Source organism: Mytilus edulis, chromosome 8, assembly GCF_963676685.1.
Source record: "Mytilus edulis chromosome 8, xbMytEdul2.2, whole genome shotgun sequence".
Lineage (NCBI taxonomy): Eukaryota > Metazoa > Mollusca > Bivalvia > Mytilida > Mytilidae > Mytilus > Mytilus edulis.
The window spans coordinates 69997876-70023274 of NC_092351.1; the positions used below are offsets into that span (position 1 = coordinate 69997876).

General features: G+C 32.2%; 1 protein-coding gene across 3 annotated transcripts; it reads right to left on the reverse strand.

Moving 5' to 3' along the window:
* Nucleotides 1-558: 558 nt before the first annotated feature.
* Nucleotides 559-20261, reverse strand: LOC139486153 (uncharacterized). Of its 3 annotated transcripts, none has more exons than XM_071270895.1 (7): nucleotides 20003-20261; nucleotides 8887-9074; nucleotides 4736-4805; nucleotides 3470-3633; nucleotides 2826-2910; nucleotides 1821-1987; nucleotides 559-926 (listed from the first exon to the last, which is right to left on the reverse strand). In XM_071270895.1, exons 1-7 carry the CDS (start codon nucleotides 20058-20060, stop codon nucleotides 765-767), a joined length of 894 nt encoding a protein of 297 aa, XP_071126996.1. In that variant the 5' UTR covers nucleotides 20061-20261; the 3' UTR covers nucleotides 559-764. The 3 variants fall into 3 exon arrangements, with proteins under 3 accessions (XP_071126996.1, XP_071126999.1, XP_071126997.1); XM_071270898.1 differs by having other exon boundaries at nucleotides 3470-3621; nucleotides 20003-20208; XM_071270896.1 differs by lacking the exon at nucleotides 20003-20261 and adding an exon at nucleotides 10992-11146.
* Nucleotides 20262-25399: the final 5138 nt, after the last annotated feature.

Sequence of the window (25399 nt, forward strand, 5' to 3'; positions counted from 1 at the left end):
TTGATCAGTTTAGTGATGAGGAAAGCCACTGTATGGTTTCTCTTTATCAATGAATTTATGACCATATATTTGACAACAAGAAGCTGATGACTTGCAGATGCCTAGCCTTGCTTTACTTTTGTAACAAACACTTGAAATGTCATTAGGTAAAGAATGTATAATGAAGGTCAAAATATATAGTGTGTATACAATTTTTAATGTTTCCATATCTTTACATGTAACTTCATTTCAATTGATCTTGTTGATTTGTAATCATGACAATGGAGTTTTATTCAATACCATGGATTGGTCAAGGACAGTTACCTTCAGCAGAAAATTCAGAAATAAGAAAGGAAATTTATAAACGTTTTTGGAAAATAATGGACAATTTAGGGGTATGGTATACTGAGGAGTACTTGAACAGAAAGACAAATATAGGAGGTGGTGAATGGGTATGTTTATCACCGACGGGAAATTATGCCAAAATGTGTTTTGGATTTAGCTTGATCCAAATACCCTAATCCTAAAGACATTCCATATATTGGACATCAGTGGGAATGATGTAACAAAAACAAATCATTATGTGTGAATATTCAGTGCATATCTATTTTGATAATAAAAATTCTTTCCTCTAAAACTAAGGTCATTGTCTTTTCTCAGTGAACTGTTATCAGATGTGAAACCAAAACCTCAACTGTTTGGCAATTAAATCTGTCACAGGTTGATAAAATACTGTAGCTGTAACAGATCATACAGATTCAGTCCGGACTGAAGATTTTCGGGGTTTAACCTGAGATAACCTTGAATGCAAAGTTTATGATCGTTACAACAAAGTTTGGTAGTTTCAAGTGTTCATAAGCTGTCGTTTTTAATGACTTTGGTTTCTCTATTGTCGATGTAATCTCCATTGTTTTTTCTGTAACGTAATTAAGTGTTATCAATCCATTCTGAAAAACAAATTAAAGTCAATTTTAATCATATGTATATAAGTGTAATTGCATTAACTATTTCAATCAAAAGAATCTTTATTTAAATGTGTTGATTTTTTTACATTCGACAATAAATAGGGGTTAACAAACTTGCATCATGTACTTGTTCAATGGTTTGTTAATAAAAATAACACTTTAGAATTCTATTGCATCCAAAGCGATGTTAATTTTAAATTTCCGTTTTTAGGCAACCTACATGGAAATGCGATAAACAAATGCTTCCACAACTGTCTACCAAATAAAAGTGACCTACAGCTAGTAGTTTTCCGTAAACTGTCCTATTCTAACAAACTTAAACATGTAAATTCAGCAAAAATCTATTAAAAAATTAAAAGATCAAGATTAAAGGGCGGACCAAATAATCTACATGAAAATGAGATGTGCCCAAGATAATGCAACTGCAAACACAATATTATAGAAGCTAGATACTGATTCATAAGAATAAAGTATTTCTGAAATAACATTCATCAGGAAACGGCTTGAGAAACGCAAATTAAAAATTAAACATTTTCTGAATGGATTACAAAGATAAGAAAGTTTTAAAAATATCAGTTGATATCTTCTTTGATGCCTTAGGGTCAACATATTTCGTAAGTTTAATACCGTTTCCTGATTGATGATATTTTAGAAGACAGGGGTTAATATGAAAATATCAAATCATAGCATCTACGGACAACTTTTACGAGGGAATGGCAATCAGTTTTAAAACAACTACAAAATTGATGAACAGACTTGTTTTCAATAAAAGACTACAATGAAATATCAATTGCTGTCTTGCATACGTTACTCCCGGAGACCATAGCTCTTTTGTATATTATGGACAGTTTGATACACGCATTAAAGATGTCTTACCTGTTTTAATCGTGAGCATGTAACACAACATTCGTTGAAATTCTTTTGACAGAACCCATCAGGATTTTTGTGGATATTGTAGCTAGATGGTTGTTCAAGATATCTACATTCAACTAAGCCGTCTCCTTCCCACGCTCCTGTGTCTTTGCACGACTCTGTTGGTCGTACTGAAATCGAAATGAGACAGCTTTACCAATAATTCATCACTAAGCTGTTAAAGACATGCCAGCGTTATTTTAGAATTAAGAAAAAGTAACAGAGGTACTTTTTTATTTCCAAACACAGGAGTTTTCAGTTCAGACATATTTTGACCATTCTACCAATAGGTAAAGCTTCAAATGCAATGTAAGTTCGGCAGAGAATTAAATCCAAATTTTATTGATCCTCTTTAACCACTAAACATGATCACAAGTAACATTCTATTCGATAAATAAATTGATTATGTGTGGATATTTGTCAATATTCATGACCAGAATTCTTAAGCATCATGAGCACGTCCAAAGATCAGCTTTGACGCCAGATGTCGACTGTTAAGTAAGCGTTTCTTGTGCATTTTGGTTTTACAAAGATATCCATATACAGTATTGTTAATTTTCATATTCTTAAAGAGTTTATGTACGCTAAACCACAGTGGTAGGTTTGTACTTTATCAAATGGTAGATGGTAAAACATTCTGCTTTAACCACAGATCCTGGACCCAGGCTTTCCTTACAAAGCAATGACATCTTTTTGTTCTTCTTTGTGCTCTTATAATGATTACATCAACTAATGTATTTCCTGTCTATAAATTTTAAATTGTGTGTCATTATGACACATCTAGATGATTTTGAGAGGTCCTTGGGCAGAATGTAAAATGGAGCGTTTCGGATCATTGTATACAAAGCGTAGTACAGGATTGAAAACATATCAAACTGATAAGATAACAATGTTTAAAAAAATATCTTTCTGTATTGCAGCTTATTCGAAATTACGTGTTCAATCCATCTAAATTTCATTTAAAATTACCTGTAAGTAGAATTGATGCCTTCGATAAAGTATGAGATGCAGCTGTTGGTACTATCGAAGCACTTCCAATTGTAGAGTAGCCATTCTGAAAAAAAAATGCAAATAGATGCAGACAATATCTTTGATAAACTTTTTTTTTTATTTGCAAATAGAGGAATAGGGATGAACTGTTGAGTACAACAAATAACTATACTATTTTCAAAGTTTAAATTAGCGTATATATTTTATATAATGTGTCATTGTAAGCATTGAAAGTTAAAGATGTTTGATATTGATTTCCATGTTCTTGTTTAAGACCTACAGGTGACCAAAATAATGCTGTAGATAAGAATTGAAAAGTTCCATAACCGTTACGTTGAAAGGTTTTTTTACCAACTTATCAGTTTGAATATACCTCTGGTATTTTGCACCTTAACTTGTAAAAGACGAATATTTAAATAAAATCAACAGGAGGTTTGGACTTATGTGGTCAAAATGAGGAAACCAAACATTTCTTCGGTCAATATGTCGTACAAAGTTGCAAACAGTTTTGTTATGATTACTTAAACGGAAAAGTCATTTTAATCTAGCCAATCTGGACAAATGTTTTTCTTGATAATTATTGACACTTTTATACAAACTTTTTTATTTTAAAAACATCGTACCTGCTTTAATCTTGTACATGTAGCGCAGCATTTGTTGAAATATTTATGACAGAATCCAGCAGGATTTTTGTGGATATTAAAGGCAGAAGGTCGTTCCAGATATCTACATTCAACTAAGCCGTCTATCCATACTCCGGTATCGTTGCACATCTCTGTCGGTTGTTCTGTAAACAATATAATATAACTTTGTTTATGATTAAGTACCATGCTGTTTAACACTGGACAGTGTTCTTTTGTTATTATGTATCAGGATACCAGAAACTTTAGTAATCTCTTTTTTAATTGCCAAACGGTATTTACAAAAAAATATTTCATAGAGAATTGAAAAGGATCATCTATTGATAAAATTGGATCTATCGGCGGTTGAAAAAGTCTATTTCGCAGTTTGAGGTTTGAATTTAATGACAATGATAATGTCATGAGTGCTTTGTCAGTATTAATTGGTAAATGCCCCTCCCCAAGCCATGACAGGTAATGGGTAAAGGATTCCTCCATTTTTATAAGTCAATAGAAATATTCATTCAAAGATGGAGAAAAAATAGATAGTGGCGTTATGGAATTTTTATGTTTAAAGAGGCAAACTCCACACGTTTAAGAAAGATTGTCAAGTTTTCGAAATGAAATTTAAAGAAAAGACCTTAATAAACCTTCTAATTAATGTGTATATGGTTTAGCCGAGGGTATTGGTAAGTACAAAATGTATTTGTTTTCAAATTATTGAGCATGTACATAGCGCCAGGACTAACTTTCATTCATATCTTGTACGTTTTGTGACTTATGCACAGATAGATGGCTTGGTCTAACGTCTATTGGATTTTGATCATTAGTCCTGTTCTGTCTTCCTGTGTTGTAGGAAGTCGTTTTGTGTTTCTTCTGTTTTCTCTAATATCATGAAATTGCAGTACTTGTTGAAATAAAGAAGGGGTGAACAGGCAAGATGGCTGACAATGTGTTTGCAATATAACTCCCATTTTAGGGATTGGGTTATAAATAAAATGATCATAGATACCAGTATTGAAATTTTGTATTTGCGCAATTTGAGCGTTTCGTCGACAAAAAACTAAATAATGACGCTCAAAAAGAAAAAAAATTAAAAAGGACATGCAAATAAAGAACGAAGTTGTAGAACATTGAGTACTAATGTAAAAATACGAAAAAAAACCTACTGACAGGTTTATGCTATAATTATTATTTAAATGGCAACACTATAGGTATGAAAATGCACTTTAAACAATTTAATGCAATCTCAATGTAAATGAAAATTACCTGATATTTGAATTGATGCCTTTGTCGAAGTGTGAGAGGCAGCTGTACTCTTTGTTGTGTAGTAACTATTCTGAAAACATTAGATACGTTATGTTTAAGTAAGTAACGTACCGTTTAAGCATACAAATAAATTAGCAGAGATGCAATATATCACCCATATTGAAGAAATATGCTATGTCGTGGCTGAGAACCGAGGGATCTTTTATTTAACGTGTATTCTCCGGTTCAGTGTGTTCACAAGTGTCGTGAGTGATCCTACTTGATATTATATATTTGCTTTCTGGAACATTTATTTGTTTCCCTGAATTGTATACATTTTATTCAATTTTAGTTGTTATAATTTATCTTTTCCAGTTCAGGTGGGTGTTGTCAATTTTTCTAGACTTCTTGTTGTATCTCTTTTCTCTTTTAATTAAAAAAAAAACGGACAAAATCATCACCATTTTAAAGTAAAAATGAAGGTTCATATTGAAAAAAACATGTGCAATTTCTTATGATTAAATGTGGCAAAAAAGTTTGATTCTTATTTCCATGCGAACGAATAATGTTTCTGGAATAATCACATAGGTCACAATTATTGAAATTCAAAAGTTTTAATTTTAGAATAATAAATTAAATGGTTGAAAAAGAACACCAACACTGCTATCGGTTTTGAAAACCTCAGTTTGAATACAATTGAACTAAACATATCGGAGTTTACGTATTAGTGTACATAATTGCATTCATCGCATACGTTCGATTAAACTTCACGGCCGACACTCGGCTAACCGAGAGTTTGGTCGGTTAATCTATATTGAGAATGCGGCTATATCGGCGGTTGGTCTGTTAATCGGGTTGGCTAAAGTCTGTTAATCAGGTGTTATCGAGAAAATCATTGAAAGTTCAGCATGTTTCACTGTATAACTTTTTAAATATATGTTTATCATAAAAAATATACATGTCTAACAAAACAATTCTATGTACTGAATCCAGTGGTGTAATTATTATTTTTCTAGCTTCAATGTACGATCTATAAAATGAAAAGGCGGGTTAATCATCAATAAATTTATACACATTTTACACACACAAACTGTACACAAAATGACAAGCTGGTTGAATTTACGTGCATGCAATATTTTAAACATCGAACAAAGACAGGCATTATGTTTGTTAACCATACTGAAATCATTGTGTGAAAAATCTTCACGAAAATCTGTTTTTTCGTGACATAAATCAATCTTTAATTAAAACCTGGTCTGTTAATGGGTCGGATGTATAAAACCCGGTCTGTTAATTGGTCTGTTAAGAGTTATGAATGGCAATAAAAGTAAAATATACGGAAACAACACATGAGCAATGAAACATAAAATATACGGAAACAACACATGAACCAGTGGCGGATCCAGGGGGCGTTCCGGGGGTTGGAACCCCCTTTTTTTGCCGATCAATGCATTTGAATGGGAGCATATAGTTGGAACCCCCCCCCCCTTTTTACTCTGGGTTGGGAACCCCCCTTTTTAAAATGGCTGGATCCGCCACTGTGAACAATGAACAATTTAAACAATGGAAATAGAAAATTGATAAAAACGGTTTCAAAAAGTGTAATATTAAAGTAATGTTAATTTCATCCAAGAATGGTCGCATATGTCATGTGGATTCTGTTTAATTGTCATGCATGACACCAACTTGTCATCTACATTGGTAACCAGTATATAAATCAGAGATAAACACCGTAATGTAACTAAACATCAGTAAGTAAAATATATTGGGATGCTAAAATATAAAGAATAGAAAAAGAATGATGAGTAAGATAAATAAAAGGTAAAAGGAAAAAACGTCACGGAAGAAACGTGACATAACAATTTATGTTGTGTCGTGTGTGCTGTTGTTTGTTTGTCTTTTTCATTTTTAGCCATGGCGTTGTCAGTTTGTTTTAGATTTATGAGTTTGACTGTTCCTTTGGTATCTTTCGTCCCTCTTTTAAAGAATACAGAAATAAACAACACCCCCAATCCGAACCCTCATGGTATACACGATAATCTGGATGGAGTAGCAGAATATAGAATAATAGATAAGAACAGTAGAGAGTGATGCATTGCTAAAAAAGAGAGAAAAAATAATAATTGTTTAAGAATACACACATGAAACACCCCTGGGTGTTGAAACAGTAACGGATTGCGATGTACTCATATTGGTGACAAATGCTAGAAGTTTACATGCGGACAACTGTCGTTCTCCTCTACACTTATGAAGAAAGGAACTAAACGGAATAAAATGTATTAAAACTTAAGATGACCAAATGTAGCTGCATTCGCTCCTTTCCATTTACTTCTTGAGAATGACTAACATTGCCTATGTAAAATTTTTAAATCGTTTGTATGCACATTGAACGACAAATTTATGTGACGTATAAAATTTTCTGATGTCAGACACTCAAATCAATGAATGTGTTCGCAGATAGTAGATGTTTTTGTGTTCTGTTAAATTGTTCCTTTTGAAATTGTTATACGATGATGACTGATGTACCCATATTTTGACTATTTTATTTATTGTGTCTGTTTATTTAACGCCATCAATGTAAATATAACGGAATTTTATGAGACTGTCATTAAAGTGAGAGGGTTAGCGCTATAGAACCAGGTTTAATCCACCATTTTCTACATTTGAAAATGCCTGTACCAAGTCAGGAATATGACAGTTCTTGACCATTCGTTTTTGATACGTTTTGTTATTTGATTTTGCCATGTGATTATGGACTTTCCGAATTGATTTTCCTCTAAGTTCAGATTTTTTGTGATTTTACTTTTTTTTGTATACAACATATGATTAAGTAATAGAAATAAAGAACCAATTGGAGGATGCTTACGAATTAGGATTTTTCGTCCAGTGACAAATAGCATGTGCATATGAGAATGACAACACGTTATATGCACTGGACAGATGTACAGTTTATATTTATTTTACCAGTACCCTGTGTTGTATTAGAAAGACACTTTCAGTCGGATTTGAGAACGTGCTACTTTGAACAGACACAAAAATTGAGGCTGATTGAAAACATTAATAATAAATTCATGCATATTCCAGCGGCCAATTTATATCACGCTATATTGAAGTGACACCCTTCAATAAAATGCAAAGAAAGTCAAAATAAAAATGCTCTTACTAGTAAATCACAACCGAAATGACTGACAGACGGACATTTTTTACAAAACTTAATGAACAATTGCAATCAAGATATTTGAGGTTTGCGTTATAACGCAAATATAGGAAGAAAATTTTTAAAAAAAATGTGTGGCGCTAATTCGCTTCCGTAGGATACTGTTGCACCGTATTATCATTTTTTTTTATTACTTAGGAACATCTCATTCTTAACTTTTTCTATGGGAAAATATAAAGGTAGCAAAAATAACTGTGGCTAAATAACTCTTAACTGACACAATTTCAATTGTCCAACCCATTAACAGACTTTATTCCCATAATTTTTCACTAAAACGTAGTAATATTCACGTTATATTACAATTATGAAATATTCACCAATGCAAATTTATTTTTTAGACCCAAAGTACTATTTTGTGTCCTTTAAATGATATCTAAAATTGTTTGTTTCGACTTTTATTAAAAAATTCCTATGCGTATAAGCATAAATACTACATACTTGCGCGACGCCTTTTAATTTTACTGAAAACTGCGTAGACTATGAAATGTTTTTACAAGTGGAAAATGTTCTATGATAGATATCATTTTGTCAGACACTTTTCTTTTTTTGATTTGGTTCTTATAATATGCCAAAAATCTGTATATTTGATACAGTTTAACATTAAATTGTGCGTTTTACTCTTAACAGACGTAGAACCAACCCGATTAACAGACCAATCTCCCATATAGCCGCATACTCAATATAGATTAACCGACCAATCTCTCGGTTAGCCGAGTGTCGGCCGTGAACTTAACTGTTTATAATCGACGCAATACAATAAACCTTAGAATTTACACGAGGAAAATGGCAAATGCGCCAAAATAAAAACAAACGGAAACGTTTTCCGTCATTCAAGCAGAGAGTTTCAGATTATTTTTTTAAGATATACTTGTTTGTTTGAGTGTACACCGTTTTTATGAGTCTCTTTCGTTGTACATTTAAGGATATTATTTGCCTTTTTTTGTTAAACAATTACCTGTTTTAGTCTGGTACAAGTTACACAACATTCTTTTTGATACTTCATACAAAAGCGGTCGGGGTTTTTATGGATATTATAGGCAGAAGGATTTTCTAAATATTTACAATCGATTTCGGCACCTGCAAGCATAACACCGCTATCCTCACATGTTCCCATTAACATGGTTAATACAGGCGCTGATGTAACTGAAATGCAAAAGATGACACCATAATCATGATTAACTTATCAAATTATATGCAGCAATTCCATTAAAGGAAAAATAACTGTTTATTGGGTGGTCATAATCAACCTTTACACTGAAGAAGTTAGGTGTGAGGATTCCATAAAAAAATTGAAATATAAATGTCAATTTATTTTTATATAAAAAAATGATCGTAAAATGTGATAAAATTTTCAGATACACTTTTAATGAAAAAATCGGCATTTATTCTTAAATATTCATCGTTTCACACAATATTGATGTGTGATATATCCTAAAAATGCTTAGACCGAATTTTTCTGTCCCTATAATGCATATATTTACTAAATTATATTTGCTTTTTATCAATTTTGCTATTTTGTTATTTTGTTATTTTTTTTTCTTATTTTTTTTGCTATATAGAGAATGAAAGCAGTGCCCATTCAAAACAGGAGATCGCGGACAATTTGTTTGCGCTAATTTTTCGCTTATTCTGTACTTGTCAGATATCCATGCCTGTATACACTTAAAGATAAACTGTTTTTCTACATTTTCGTGTGCCTCCTGTTTTGAATGGGAAACTGCTTTATGTTTCTATATTGCAAAAAAAAATAGAAAATAGCAAAATTAATAAAAAAACAAATGTAAATTAGTAAATATATGCAGTATAGGGGCAGAAGAATTCGGTCTTAATAATGCTGAGCTCTGCCTGTAGTATACAAATTCTAAGAATCATCCACACTGACACTATATATCTTTATATCTCAACAAACCAAATTACATTGGTATAGAGATACACACAATAAATACCACATAATGTGTATGTACAGACAGGTATAGAGATACACACAATAAATACCACATAATGTGTATGTACAGACATAAAACATTTATGCTAAAGTAAGCGAGAGGCAAATATCATAAAATATAGTATGCATATTAAACTAAATGATATCAAGTATATTAGCTACACAGGAGAGCCTACGAGCCTCTGGCCTTTGTTAGTCTTGTATTATTTTAATTTTAGTTTCTTGTGTACAATTTGGAAATTAGTATGGCGTTCATTATCACTAAACTAGTATATATTTGTTTAGGGGCCAGTTGAAGGACGCCTCCGGGTGCGGGATTTTCTCGCTACATTGAAGACCTGTTGGTGACCTTCTGCTGTTGTTTTTTTCTATGGTCGGGTTGTTGTCTCTTTGGCACATTCCCCATTTCCATTCTCAATTTTATGCACATTGGCTAGTCTTATGAATTTGCACAACTGTTCAGATCAGATGGATTTTTACTATTCATCAGTTCATTAAATTTGGACGAATTTGGTTGATTTGTATAACTTTTTATCAATAACTGCTTACGACGATCATTATATACAGAGCATATAAAAATATAATGAAATTGATCTCCGATATCGCCAGAGTTACAAATTAAGCATTTTCCATTTTCTCTTGCAACATTTTACCATCTAATCTATGATTTCCTATTCCTTATTTTAATAATGTAATAATATTTCTATCATCTAACTTTTTTTTTAGATATTATTCAAATTTACAGTTTTCTTTATACATACGATAGTTTTAAGCTTTTGACGATTCAAGCACGTCAGTGTGACATTTCTGTTTAAATTGATCAACAATATTTTGTTTAACAATAGCATATAACACAAATGATACTGAAATACGGAAATTCATAGTAATCTATTTTACAATTAAAACTTTGAAAAGATTAGTGAAACATATCTAATATTCATTCTATATTCGAAAGAAGTTTTATTTATCTATAGCAGAAAGCTGTTGGTCTTTTCGTCATTTGAATTATTTTCATTTTCCTTATAAATATAAATAATCTGTTTATGAAACTAGAACAGATAATTCAATCGTTGCGAATTTTTTTTACAGATATACAATTAAGTCTTAACACTTACCGGTAAATATACTTATTGTATGAATAAAGCATAAAATCTGTGCAGTAGTTTGTTTCATTTCAAACTATTGTCTCCAATGACCTGAAATCACCTCAACAAAACTCTATAAAAGGTTATTTTAGTCCTAATAGAAAACTATAATGCCTTAAGGTTATGATGTTGAAGAAGAATATTTCTAATATATGTCTATAAAATTTATAAAAGTTAAATGCCTAAGGTTATGATATTAAGTAAAATATTTCTATAAAAGGTCACCTGATTTTTTACCGGTGTTTCCCAAATATTAAGAACCTACCGAGATTGTGACCGAGATACCAATCAGGAAATTGACATTTAGGTAAAACTACTCTTATTTCAGGGTTTATATAAGTTAAAAGTTTATTTGAATACGTATTGAGTAACCATCCATAAACAGTCAATTAAACTATTGACGTGAAAGAACTATAATGACATCGTCAACCGAAGTGTGTAAAAGATAGAAAATATTTTCTTATCGCAGAAGAATTTTTGTTAATCAATCTTTTATCGAGGAAGATTCTGAATTCTCAATAATATTGTACTCCCTATCACATCATTAGATTAATAAACATCCCCATTTGTATCAAATACGAACCCAGTTTCCATTTATAGTGATATAATTTGTTAAAGATTTACCTTATTACCAAATTAGATACAAATACAGGGATATATTGTGTGACACCATTTGTATTACGGACGCCATCACGAGTTGGTTGACCGTTATGGAATAACCGTTTCACAAATGATATCGGATATGTTCCTTACGTCGTAACTACAATCCCCTTCCCTTTCATAAATGTGACTTACCGAATTAGACTATTTACCGGCTTTGTAATCTCATAAGCAACACGACGGGTGCCACATATGGAGCAGGATCTGTTTACCCTTCCGGAGCACCTGAGATCCCCCCTAGTTTTTGGTGGGGTTCGTGTTGTTTATTCTTTAGTTTTCTATGTTGTGTCATTTGTACTATTGATGGTCTGTTTGTCCTTTTCATTTTTAGCCATTGCATTGTCAGTTTATTTTCGATTTATGAGTTTGTCTGTCCCTCTAGTATCTTTCGTCCCTCTTTTGTACGTGATTTTCACGTCATTCTTTTTTTGTTCGTTTACAGTCATTGTCGAATTTACCTTAGAGAGTGCTTTAAATGGTGCACAAAGGTTATAATCAACGCAAATAACATTGACCCTCTGATTAAGTTACCTTTTCAAATATTAAGTTGGCAACACAACGCAAATTCTAATTATCGTGGTACCTCTATTTAATAATACCGGTATACGCCAGAAATAACTAGACTATATTAATTCATTCTGAAACTACTAATCGACTGTATACCACCAAATTTTTGCTTTGTATTTGAAGTATAAATATTGGAGAAAAATGTAACTACGAAATGATTTTTTTTAAGATACTCGCTTGTTTTAACAAATTTATATTCCATTGCAATTGTTATTTACTATTTTTACTCTAGTTTTTAGAAATAAATTATCATTACTCTTTGTCATAATTTAACAGCTCGTTGGTGAAAAAAATAATCAATCTTTTATCTAGGTTGATGTATTTTATTATAGCTCCCCACCTCAACACATTTGAATTAATTTCCATCCCCATTTGTATTACCTATAACTTAGGTTTTTTTTGTGATTAAGTTGATACATTTATAAGCGATTAACTTTTTTGTACTAAACCATAGACATATATAAATGATTATTTATGCCTTTGACCAAACGTGCATATAAACGTGATTTGCACGCCGTACTATTTTTGTCCATTTGTATTCATTAATAGTACTTTAAATTTTACTGAAGGGTAATCGACTTTAAACGTAAATAAACATTCACCTAGAAACTACTGACCTGTTCAAAAATTCGGCGACACGTGTCGATTTTAATCGAACACCTCTATATTAAGAAAAGTGCACCCGCTTTAATATATATCAATTTTTCACACCATAAACATGTATGTCATCATAATTACGGTATTTGTTTACCTTAACTATTGTGTCTGTATTTATATTGTATGTTTCTCTGTAAACTTGTATCTAGTTTTTAGAGAATAAAGTATCTATCTATCTATCTATCTACAAATAATAGGTTAACATAATGAAGACGAGCTGTATATGTTGTCTTTGTCAAAATGTAATATTAATGACCCCTGTTTATTACGTTTAAGATATTTTTCGGGCTCCACTGATCGGTCCGCCCTTTAGTCTTAATTGTTTCTATAAAACCCAGACAATTTTCATTTCGAAATTAAGGAACTAAACGTGAATTGTCAATTTCAAATTGCAGGGTAAAACATAGGGGAAACTTGACTTTCTTTCTGCGTCTAAAAGTTTTAACAAATTAGAGAGTCGGTTTGATAAGACAGCAATGTGGCCCCTTTTTCAGCTAATAGTTCAAATAAGAATCGAATGGCTAGTTTGACCATGAATCATAGTTTAAACAATGAGGATATAGTCAATACGTAAATATTTCATTCTTTTTATGAATTCATCGTTTGCTTCCATCTCAATTTTCCGCTAAATTGTTTAGATACAGGTTTTCAGGTCTGAAACCATGCTGAACATTCATCGACAATATTGTAACATTATGTTTGTAGTAACAAATCGCATAAACATAACTTTTTCCTACAATATTCTACTATCGTATATCGAATGTATATTAGTTCGCGTTTGGTCCATGTATTTGGTTAAAACTGAAAGAGATTTTGAGTTTATTTTGAGGGGCGAAAGATACCGGAGGGACAGTCAAACTCATCTATAGATCGAAAATAAACTGACAACGTCATGGCTAAAAATTAAAAGACAAACAGACAAACAATAGTAAACAAGACACAAGACACAACATAGAAAACTAAAGACTAATCAACACGAACTACACCAAAAACTGGGGGGAAATTATGCAATTTTTTTAAAACATCCTGAAAATTGATTTGAATTTTAACGTTGTCCGCTCTGCAAGATGTTATGTTGCCTAAGAAAGTAAGCACGACAGAAGGATTAAAAATGAAAATATACTCCTCATAGATACCAGGATCGAAATTTTGTATAAACCCGTTGAATTTCATGTTCATCCTTAGATATCCCTTATATAAAGAAAGAAAAACAGGAAAGTCTAAAAATCCTGATCAAATAGTACATGATTGAAACAGAATAAGGAATATACACCTGAAGCTGGTAAATAAACTATAAGATTTCAAAACAATGACACAGTTATCGGATAACAAAAAATGTGCCTCGTCTTGAACATTTTATTTCACAGAGTACGTACGTACGACAAACCACTAGACCAAAACAAATACTAAAACTGCAAATTTAAGTAACATACAAGGACGGTTAATGAATCAGACTGGAACCACGATCACCTGCAGTTCAAAGAGGTTTACATCATCGTTGAATCGTCTATATTTAATTCAACTCAATGGACTTTCACAAACTGTTTCAAGCTCATAACCATTTACCGTAAATTTATAAATCATTAGTTTATATATGCACGCATGACAGTTATATTTTACCGAAACAAAACTGAAAGACTTACATGAAATATCATACGAACTAGTGTGTTTTATTATGAAAAAAAACTGAAAAAAATAGATCTACAAATCATTTTTTTTCTTTAAAAGCATTTTTTCATTTAACCTATTAAAATCCAGAGAAATGTCAAAAACAAGAAATCTCTATACTATGGAAAGAACTGTAAAATATACGGAATCCGGTTAGTGAAAGCATATAGTTTTATTTACAAATTAGCTTACTCGTTTTCACGAATAAGTTAACTTGTTATCCCAATAAGCTATCTCGTTATCACGACTAAGCTAACTGGTTACTACGACTATTAACTCCTTTATAAAGAATGACAAAAATGAACTGAAATCACCTTCACAAAGCCTCGTAAACTGCGACGTTTTTACTTTATGAATAAAGAAAGTCCTTAATGATATTTGATCACATTGGAACAACCTAATATGTTCTTCAAAATATCGATGAGAAAAATCTTCACTTTTGCAAACACAATGTGAATATATAAGTTTAAAGTTAATATTTATTAATATCTTATATACGACTGGTTTAATACTTTACACAAAGATTGTTATTCTGACTTTTCATCAAATTACAATTCGTCATCCCGATTTCCAGGTGATTTATCCGCATGTCAAAGAGCAGTACGTATGATACCATCCCCATCCATTGTAATGTAGATGCGACACATTTTTTGTTGTGGGGAATGCAACGACTTAGTAGATTTACATATATACCTTTTAAGGTGATTTATGTAATATATTTTATATGAACATTAATATCTCTTTTAAATGTGAAAATGTTTTTAAGAAATCATAGTGTTATGTTTTGTGTTTTGTATATTGTATGCAAGATGTGAGTTCGAGGTGCATGTTTGTAATTCTCTTCCAGGACGAAGGGGCCCACACTGATAAAACATTTGTAAGCATAACCATTTATATAGTGCTGTGGTATGATAGTCAGGCATAAGGAAAAAATAATGTGTTTAAACATTACGACCAAATACGACTCAAGCCAATTTTTCCTGGGGAGTTCCGAGCTTATTTTGAGGGGCGAAAGATACCGGAGGGGCAGTCAAACTCATCTATAGATCGAAAATAAACTGACAACGTCATGGCTAAAAATTAAAAGACAAACAGACAAACAATAGTAAACAAGATACAAGACACAACATAGAAAACTAAAGACTAAGCAACACGAACTACACCAAAAACTGGTGGAAAATTATGCAATTTTTCTAAAACATCCTGCAAATTGATTTGAATGTTAACGTTGTCCGCTCTAAAAGATGTTATGTTGCCTAAGAAAGTAAGCTCGACAGAAGGATTAAAAATGAAAATATACTCCTCATAGATACCAGGATTGAAATTTTGTATAAACCCGTTGAATTTCATGTTCATCCTTAGATATCCCTTATATAAAGAAAGAAAAGCAGGAAAGTCTAAAAATCCTGATCAAATAGTACATGATTGAAACAGAATAAGGAATATACACCTGAAGCTGGTAAATAAACTATAAGATTTCAAAACAATGACACAGTTATCGATATAACAAAAAATGTGCCTCGTCTTGAACATTTTATTTCACAGAGTACGTACGTACGTACGACAAACCACTAGACCAAAACAAACACTAAAACTGCAAATTTAAGTAACATACAAGGACGGTTAATGAATCAGACTGGAACCACGATCACCTGCAGTTCAATGAGGTTTACATCATCTTTGCATCGTCTATATTTAATCCAACTCAATGGACTTTCACATTTTATTATGAAAAAAAACTGAAAACAAATAGATCTACAAATCATTTTTTTTCTTTAAAAGCATTATAGTTTTTTTCATTTAACCTATTAAAATCAAGAGAAATGTCAAAAACAAGAAATCTCTATACTATGGAAGGAACTGTAAAATATACGGAATCCGGTTAGTGAAAGCATATAGTTTTATTTACAAATTAGCTTACTCGTTTTCACGAATAAGTTAACTTGTTATCCCAAATAAACTATCTCGTTATCACGACTAAGCTAACTGGTTACTACGACTATTAACTCCTTTATAAAGATTAAGTAACTTGTTATCACGATTAAACTAACTGGTTTTTACGACTATTAACTCCTTTATAAAGACTTCGTAGCTTCTTATCACGATTAAACTAGCTTTTTATCACGACAAAGCTTACTAGTTTTTGCGACTTCAAAGATGAGACTGAGCAACACGAAAACAATATCAGGTGCTCCGGAAGGGAAAACAGCTCCTACTCCACATGTGTTGCTCATATTATTAAAATCCGCCGGTAACAAGTCTAAATAGTTAGATCACATTCGGGAAAGCGAACATGATTGTAGTTACGACATTAGGAACATATCCGTTTTCATCTGTGAAACGGATATTCCGTAACGGTCAACCAACTCGTAATAGCGTCCGTAAAGCTTACAAAGGGAACTCTTGATTTGATAGCTACCTTGTGAGCAGTTACCCTTTGTCAATGAAATTATGATAGGAAATACAAGCCCTAAAATATCGAATCAGCTGGGAAATATATATACTACATACTACACTGCTGGAATGAAGCTACATAGAAATGTAAAGTTCACGATAAGGAAGCTGAAATCATTTCTTTTGTCGAAAATATTTGTTTTCCTCCGACCCTCATTATCAATTTCTAGATGAATGTCTTTAGAGGCCAAAAATTATAAACATAATAAAAACTATATCACAAGTTTCGAAATAATTCATTCTTTCATGTTTAAAAGTTAATCACTTGTGTTATAGTTTATATTATATCATCCATTAGAGACTGCAGATACATGTATATTAGTACATATAAATGTAAATTTAGAAATGACAGTCATCGTTTGGGGTGATATGGGCATGATAAAAACGTGGCAAGAAAGCACTTAATATTTGTGTAACCTTTTCTAGTAACAAATATCTGAATATCTTAAAGATCTTTTAAACCTGAAAGAAAAAAAGAATTATTGGGCAAAGTTTGGGTATATATACATATATGGATAGATAGAAGTCTATATATAAAACACAACCAGCAAATTTAATGTGTATACCGAACCGCCGATTCGCAGATTAGGAAAAAAATATAAAAGTCTACAAATTGTTGCGCAGCGGTGTTAATTTGATATATTAACAAAATTATGTAATGTTATGGGGATGTTATGAAATAAACTTTTTTTACGTATACTAGACAAATATTTCGGTCAACAAAATAGCCTTTGTTTAATTTCAATGTCTTTATAAATTGTATTACGATACTGGGTGTTTGTGTTTAAAAATAGCACAAACTAGCTGTGCTGACCCATTTATAAACATAAACACCAAGCATTGTATTATATCTAATAGAAAAGAAGGCTATTTTGGTCGATGTAATTGCTTAAACGGTTTCATAACATCAAATCGTATATCACAATATAGTATAGAATCATATTCAAAACAGTGTAGCTGTGGCCATTGATTGACAACCTTAAATTATCCCATTGACTAGGGCAGATTAGGTGAACGTGTGTCTGTAACGACAACTGCTCACTACTTACTTATTATAGAATTTATTTAAACTGTGGGGTCACCAAAGGTTCTTAACGCATTTAATATTAAAATAGTTCGAAAAATCAATCAGGAATAGCTTTATGTTTTGATTTATATTATTGATATAAATCAAAACATCGTGTTATTCCTGATTAGTTTTTCTAATTTCTTTATTTAGGTGTTGAGAACCTTTTGTGACCCCACAGCTTAAGTGCCTTTAACAAGTACATAGTGAGCAGTGGTTGTTACAGACAAACGTTCACATAATCTGCCCCAGTCAATGGGATAATTTAAGGTTGTCAATCAATGGCCACAGCTACACTGTTTTGAATATGATTCTATCAGTACTATCGTTACGCAAATATTAAGAATTTTTCTGTATATAAGGGACGACATCAAAAGATTAATGTAGGATAAAAAAAAACTTAAATCAAATAGTTTGAGGATGAGAGGTGGGGGTTAGGTGGTTAAAATTGCTGCAGGTTTTGTTAATCCAAAATCGATTTTACATATATCAATATTGGTCAATAAATTTTTCCCAAATTAAGTTCAGAGACGGGAAGGTGGGTTCAGTCAAAAAACTATGTGAATTAATTTTTTTATCCTATACATTGAAATTTTAATGTCGTCCCTTATGTGAAAAATAACTTGATACAGTCATATGCATATATGTGACCCGCCATGACATTTGCAGGCTTATGGAGGTAGAACGTCATTGTTAGAAAAATTATAAACATGATAAATATCGAGATTCAATGAAATACGTATTGCAAAGAAGAGATGAACACTTTCCTTGGCTTCTTTTTTGCGGACGCCGAATTATACATCATATATAAGTTTTGAAGAAGTTTTAGTTTATTGTGTGAAGTGAAAAATATTTGAATCTACATTTAAATTGATACAAAAAAAAAATTCTGCTCTATAGATTTCCTTTCATAAATGAAGTCTGAAATATATCCATAATAATAAATGCACCGTATTAAATGCATTTAAGAGAACACCTACTTATAAACTGTTACGTGTTGCATACTATGTAAAGAGACATGCATAATAAATCTAAAAAAAAGGGAATTCTTAAAGCTTATTTTGACAAATTTTAAACATATTTCAACAAGTTTAAATTACATGTTCTAGAATAGAGCTACAAACAAAACAAAAAGGCTGAGACTGCTCTAAAGATTTTTTTTTATAAATGAAGTCTGAAATATATCCATAATAAATTCACCGAATTAAATGCATATATGAGAACACCTCATAAACTGTTACGCGTCGCATACTATGTTTAGAGACACATGCATAATAAATCTAAATTAAAAAAAAGGAATTTTTAAAGTTTATATTGACAAATTTGAAGCTAACTTCATTTCAACAAGTTTAAATTACATGTTCTAAAATAGAGATCAGAATTGTTTGTATTGTAGTAAATTTAAGTCTTTGATATTTTATTCAAATACGCTATTGAACATCACCAAGAGCCAATAAATACAATTTTGTGTTTTATAAATTAGTGCCTTCAATAAATAAAAGTCGTCATAGAACAGTCTCATTTCCATACCGGTATTCGAAATGACTCTTTGCTTTTACAACAAAAATGTCATAAAAACATGACTAGATCTTCTAGATAAATATACAAAAAGCAAATTTTAGACAATGTACCCTCCTAAGCCTTGAAGTGGTTATTAACATATAGTTAATGGCGTTTTTCTCACAATGACTTTCTACCTCCATAAGCCTGGATATGCTGGTCATCTATTGCTTTTCATGAATACCTTTTAATTGGAAAAGATATGTGCACAATATCATCTGTTAGTTTATGAAAACTCATTCATGCATTCATTCATTCATTCATTCAGACTTAGAGTTTGCTCAAGGGCTCCCAGTTTTCACTCCCTCAAATCATACACACATCTGCTATCATTAAAGTTGAAACTTACCAGCGAACACATTTATTCCATATATAAAGAATAAAAGTAGTTGAATTTTTTCTTTCATTGTAATATATAATCCCCAAAAATGAATTGAAATCACCTTCACAAAGCCTCGTAAACTGCGACGTTTTTACTTTATGAATATAGTAAGTCCTTAAAGCTATTTGATCACATTGGAACAACCTAATATGTTCTTCAAAATATCGATGAGAAAAATCTTCTCTTTGGCAAACAAAATGTGAATATATAAGTTTAAAGTTAATATTTATTAATATCTTAGATACGACTGGTTTATTACTTTACACAAAGATTGTTATTATGTCTTTTCATCAAATTACAATTCGTCATCCCGATTTCCCGGTGATTTATCCCCATGTCAAAGAGCAGTACGTATGATACCATCCCCTCCATTGTAATGTAGATGTGACACATTTTTTGTTGTGGTAATTTGGAATGCAACGATTTAGTAGATTTACATATATAACTTTTAAGGTGATTTATGTAATATATTTTATATGAACATTAATATCTCTTTTAAATGTGAAAATGTTTTTAAGAAATCGTAGTGTTATGTTTTGTGTTTTGTATATTGTATGCAAGATGTGAGATCGTGGTGCATGTTTGTAATTTTCCAGGATGAAGGGGCCCACACTGATAAAACATTTGTAAGCATAACCATTTATATATTGCTGTGGTATGATAGTCAGGCATAAGGAAAACATAATAGGTTCAAACATTACGACCAAATACGACTCAAGCCAATTTTCCCTGGGTAGTTCCGAGCTTTATTTTGGCACAACTACACAGTTTATGATACGAAATATGTTGCCAAATACATCTATACACCTGAAAAACCATTAACAATGAAGGGTCAGCAACCCAACAACAGGTTGTCTGATGCGTCTGAAAATTTCAGGGCAGATATATTTTGACCTGTGAACATGTTTACCCCTTGTTATATTTTCTCTAGATGCTTTAGTTTCAGAGATATAAGCATAAAACTGCATTTTACCCCCTTGTGTTCTATTTTTAGCCATGGTGGTCATCTTGGTTGTTTTTTTAAACAAGATACTCCAAGGATGATGTAGGCCAAGTTTAGTTGAATCTAGCCAAGTATAGTTTCAGAGGAGAAGTTTTTTGTAATAGTTAACGGACGACGACGGATGACGGACGCAAAGTGATGAGAAAAACTCGCTTGGTCCTATTGTCACGTGAGCTAAAACTGTGTTATGTACTGAATATAATGTGTGGGATTTGTATATACATGACTTAAGACAATAACAATCAAAACCAAGGAGTAAACATTTTGCGCCTGTCCCCAGTCAGGAGCCTCTGGCCTTTGTTAGTCTTGTATTATTTTAATTTTAGTTTCTTGTGTACAATTTGGAGTTTAGTATGGCGTTCATTATCACTGAACTAGTATATATATTTGTTTAGGGGCCAGCTGAAGGACGCCTCCGGGTGCGGGCATTTCTCGCTACATTGAAGACCTGTTGGTGACCTTCTGCTGTTGTTTTTTCTATGGTCGGGTTGTTGTCTCTTTGACACATTCCCCATTTCCATTCTCAATTTTAAAGACTAAAAAAATTAAAGGACATTTACATCAACAGTTATAAATAAGAAATAAGAAACAACACGAACTCCACAAAAAAAAAACGGGAGTGAAATCAGGAAGCATTTCCTGTCCCGTATACGGCACCCGTCGTGTTATTTCTTTGTTCAGTTCGATAATGATGGAAGGTTATTATGACTGAGGATGAATATCAGATATGATGTCTGACACACTTTTGTCATAATGGTCAATCAGCTCATGATGGCGACCGTAAAATTTCTTGAGTGATGACCTTAATTTGTTTGATTCATAGCCATGTCTTAGCAACTTTTGAGAAAGCAGTATTTCTCGTTCAACAAAATCCACGTACTTTGAGCTAGCTTTAGAAGAACGTATCAATTGAGACACAAATACTCCATATGCTGGTGCCGCTGCATGGGATGTTGCTTCACAGAAATGGAAAGTTGACTATAGGAAAAATAAAATCATTGCGTTTTCGTAAATTTTGGTATTCAACCTACCATCAGTAGTCATTTCGAGAAAAAGGTCTAAATATGAAGCAGATTTATCTGCGTCCATAGTATCTTTAATTTCAAGTTCACTTGGATATATGAAATGTAAGTGATATGTAACATAAATTTAAACGTCTGCTCTAGATAACGGACTTGTATACAGAAATATTAGCTAGATTATGTGTGACGGGATTGCTTCCCCTAGTAAAGGTGGTAGATACTTAGAGTTCCTGTGTTCGAGTCCCGATGGAAACAAACAATGCTCTCCGGTTACATAGGTATTGGTCTAATTAGTGGAAAATAGCACCAGGCTTTCACGAGACCGTGTATATTTCATATGGAGTTGGTAGATAGGGCTTATTTCAATACACGGTTAGCATTGCATTGTAGCACGAAGATTGACATAAAACTTTACATGCAGGGACATCATACTGACCTTGACTTTTAATTTCTAAATTTACAGCGAAAAAAACACTTTACCTAGAAAAGTATAAAAAAATTTCAGATTGAGTAACCTTTTGTCAATCTTACACAGATCAAGGCAATGAGTAGTTGAAATATCTCAAAATGCATACCTCATTACTGAATTCCACAGCAATAACTAAAATTCAAACTCTCTCTGGGAGGGGGATATAAGTCCCGCTATGCGGACAGCTATAGTTGCTATTAACTTGCACGAAGAATACAAATAAAGGGGTTCCATCCTTTTGAGCAATAATGGTAAATGCTTTTTTAAGTTTATGGATATCTTTTATAAATGTAGAGGTTGGTGTCATGGTTAATTTAATGTGAGGGCTAGGGTTACGGTTCAGGGTAGTATTAGTCAAGTTAAGCTCAATACATACGTTTGGGCCGCCTGAGGTAAATAGGACGGAATTAACAACATGCTTATGTAGTAGCGACATGTTGATCTTGCTTGCGTAACATGCTATTGTTTCACTCCGTAAAACTGCGACATATCTGGAAAAGGTGCATATTTCGAGTGAATTTACTCGTTAGCTTAAAAACGAGAACATTGACCCCTCTTTTTCAAAGCGATATTTTTTACTTGATACAGATGGAGATTGTTTGTTCCAATTTTAATGATTTTTGTTAAATTCGATAAGAATAGAAATGTTCAAGAAACCGTACATTTAGGTAAATGTGTAAAATCGATAGTTTTTATTGTATACATATTTGAATTTACTAAGTGAAAAAAAGCTTGTAAGCAAATTTTCGTAAAACAATCACCATGGGGTTAAAACTGTGCCATGTTTTGCCCTTATTCATATACTTATTCCAAAATAAACAAAATTCTCTGAAACTGACATAAAGATGTTTGATAAGCTTGTTTGACAACATATGTTTAACATTTGGAGGCCGTGTTTTAACACATTTTTGGAATTCCCGTGGGAACCAGCTGTGCTCCTCTTCTTCTACACGTGTTTCTGTATTCATATGAGGTCATTTGGTCTCTTGTGGAGAGTTGTTGCATTGGCAATCATGCCACATCTTCTTTTTTTGTAATCATACAGGTCGGGTTCGTGTTTCTTCTTCTTTAGTTTTCTATGTTGTATTTTGTGTGCTGTTGTTTGTTTGTTGCATTTCCTCTTCTTTTTTTCAGGCATATTTTTGACTTATGAGTTCGAATGTCACATTGGTATCTTTCGCCAATCTTTCTCGTTAGACATGGTCACCATGCTGGTAACTGCACTTAGCATATTTTATTGTATGTGTGATATAGTTTTAATGCATAATTGTTTAATTAGGAAAGGGGATAAATTACTTGCACGTTAAACTTGTTTAACCAACATATTTTGTGCTTGACAATACATGTTAAAATTTGTGCTATCTGGACTATGTTTTGTTTGTTGTTTCATTTTAAACTTATCGCTACCTTTTTATGTTTTGTTGCATTTTAGTTCAAAATTTCACATTCGGGACTTTCTATCGAGTGATATGTAGCTAATCTGATATTTAAACAAACAACTATGCTAGCTACCCTTGGCAAATATTGGACAATCATTTCCAATCCTTTTTATTTTATTATCACATAATGCTATTGTAGACCTTTGGCACTTTATTCATTTGTGTTATTTAACCATACGGTTTGAGTATTTTTGTTTAATTTGTCTGTAAAATTGTACGTTCACTGTATATGCATCAGCGTAAAATATAGATAGAGAGCGGGATCATTCATGAATATAAGTAATATACATTTAATTTGTATAAACAACACCTGACTTGGAGAAGGCGCAAACATTCGGCGGAATAAACATGTTTTGTGAGATCTCAACACCCCTCTAGCCAACGTAGATTAAACAAACAAACAGCAATACACACATCAAAAGTCCGAGTCCAATGTCAAAATAGGTAACAGAAGAAACTAAGCAAACTGACACAACTTCATGAAGAACTACTAACATACAGTTACTGACATGTAAGCTCCAGACCTCAATTTAACTGATTGAAAGATTATGTCTTCATCATATGAAAATCAAGCACATTCCCTCAAGTTTAGAGTTTAGTATCATATCAATATAAAATATATGAGAAGAACATAACCCGTATCTTGCAAGCACATGATTTTAGAAAAATAATGTGTTTAATCCTGATGCAAAGACCCTATGAATGAGTCCAACAAGAATAGGTATTATGAAAATGTTTATAACAAAGATTTCTTTGGAACTTCTGTTACGTTGAACAAACACTAGTTAAACGTTGACACTGTTAGTCTTATTAAGACTGTTGAGTCGGGTTGGGGAGATGAGAATTAGATGTGCTATTTTTCATATCTTGTCAGTTTTAGTTGATTATAGTGAAATTTGTCGAACAAAGCGGAATAACTCATATGTATTTTGTTTTAAAAACAGTGTGTAAACTTTACGGACGCCATCACGAGTTGGTTGACCGTTATGGAATAAGTTTCACGGATGATATCGGATATGTTCCTTACATATATGTCGTTATTACAATCCCCTTCGCTTTTCAGGAATATAAACCTACCAAATTAGACTATTTACCGGGTTTATAATAACATGAGCAACACGACGGGTGCCACATGTGAAGCTGGATCTGCTTACCCTTCCGGAGCACCTGAGATCAACCCCAGTTTTTGGTGGGGTTCGTGTTGCTTAGTCTTCAGTTTTCTATGGTGTATGTTGTGTTCTATTAATTTTCTGTTTGTCTTTTTCTTTTTAGCCATGGCTTTGTCAGTTTATTTTCGATCTATGAGTTTGACTGTCCCTCTGGTATCTTTCGCTTCTCTTTTTTTACTTCTATGACTATATTTCTCTTTGTACCAGGGATAAAATGAAACAAACAAAAAATTGATGTTGAATCTGTGTAAAGAAACATGTT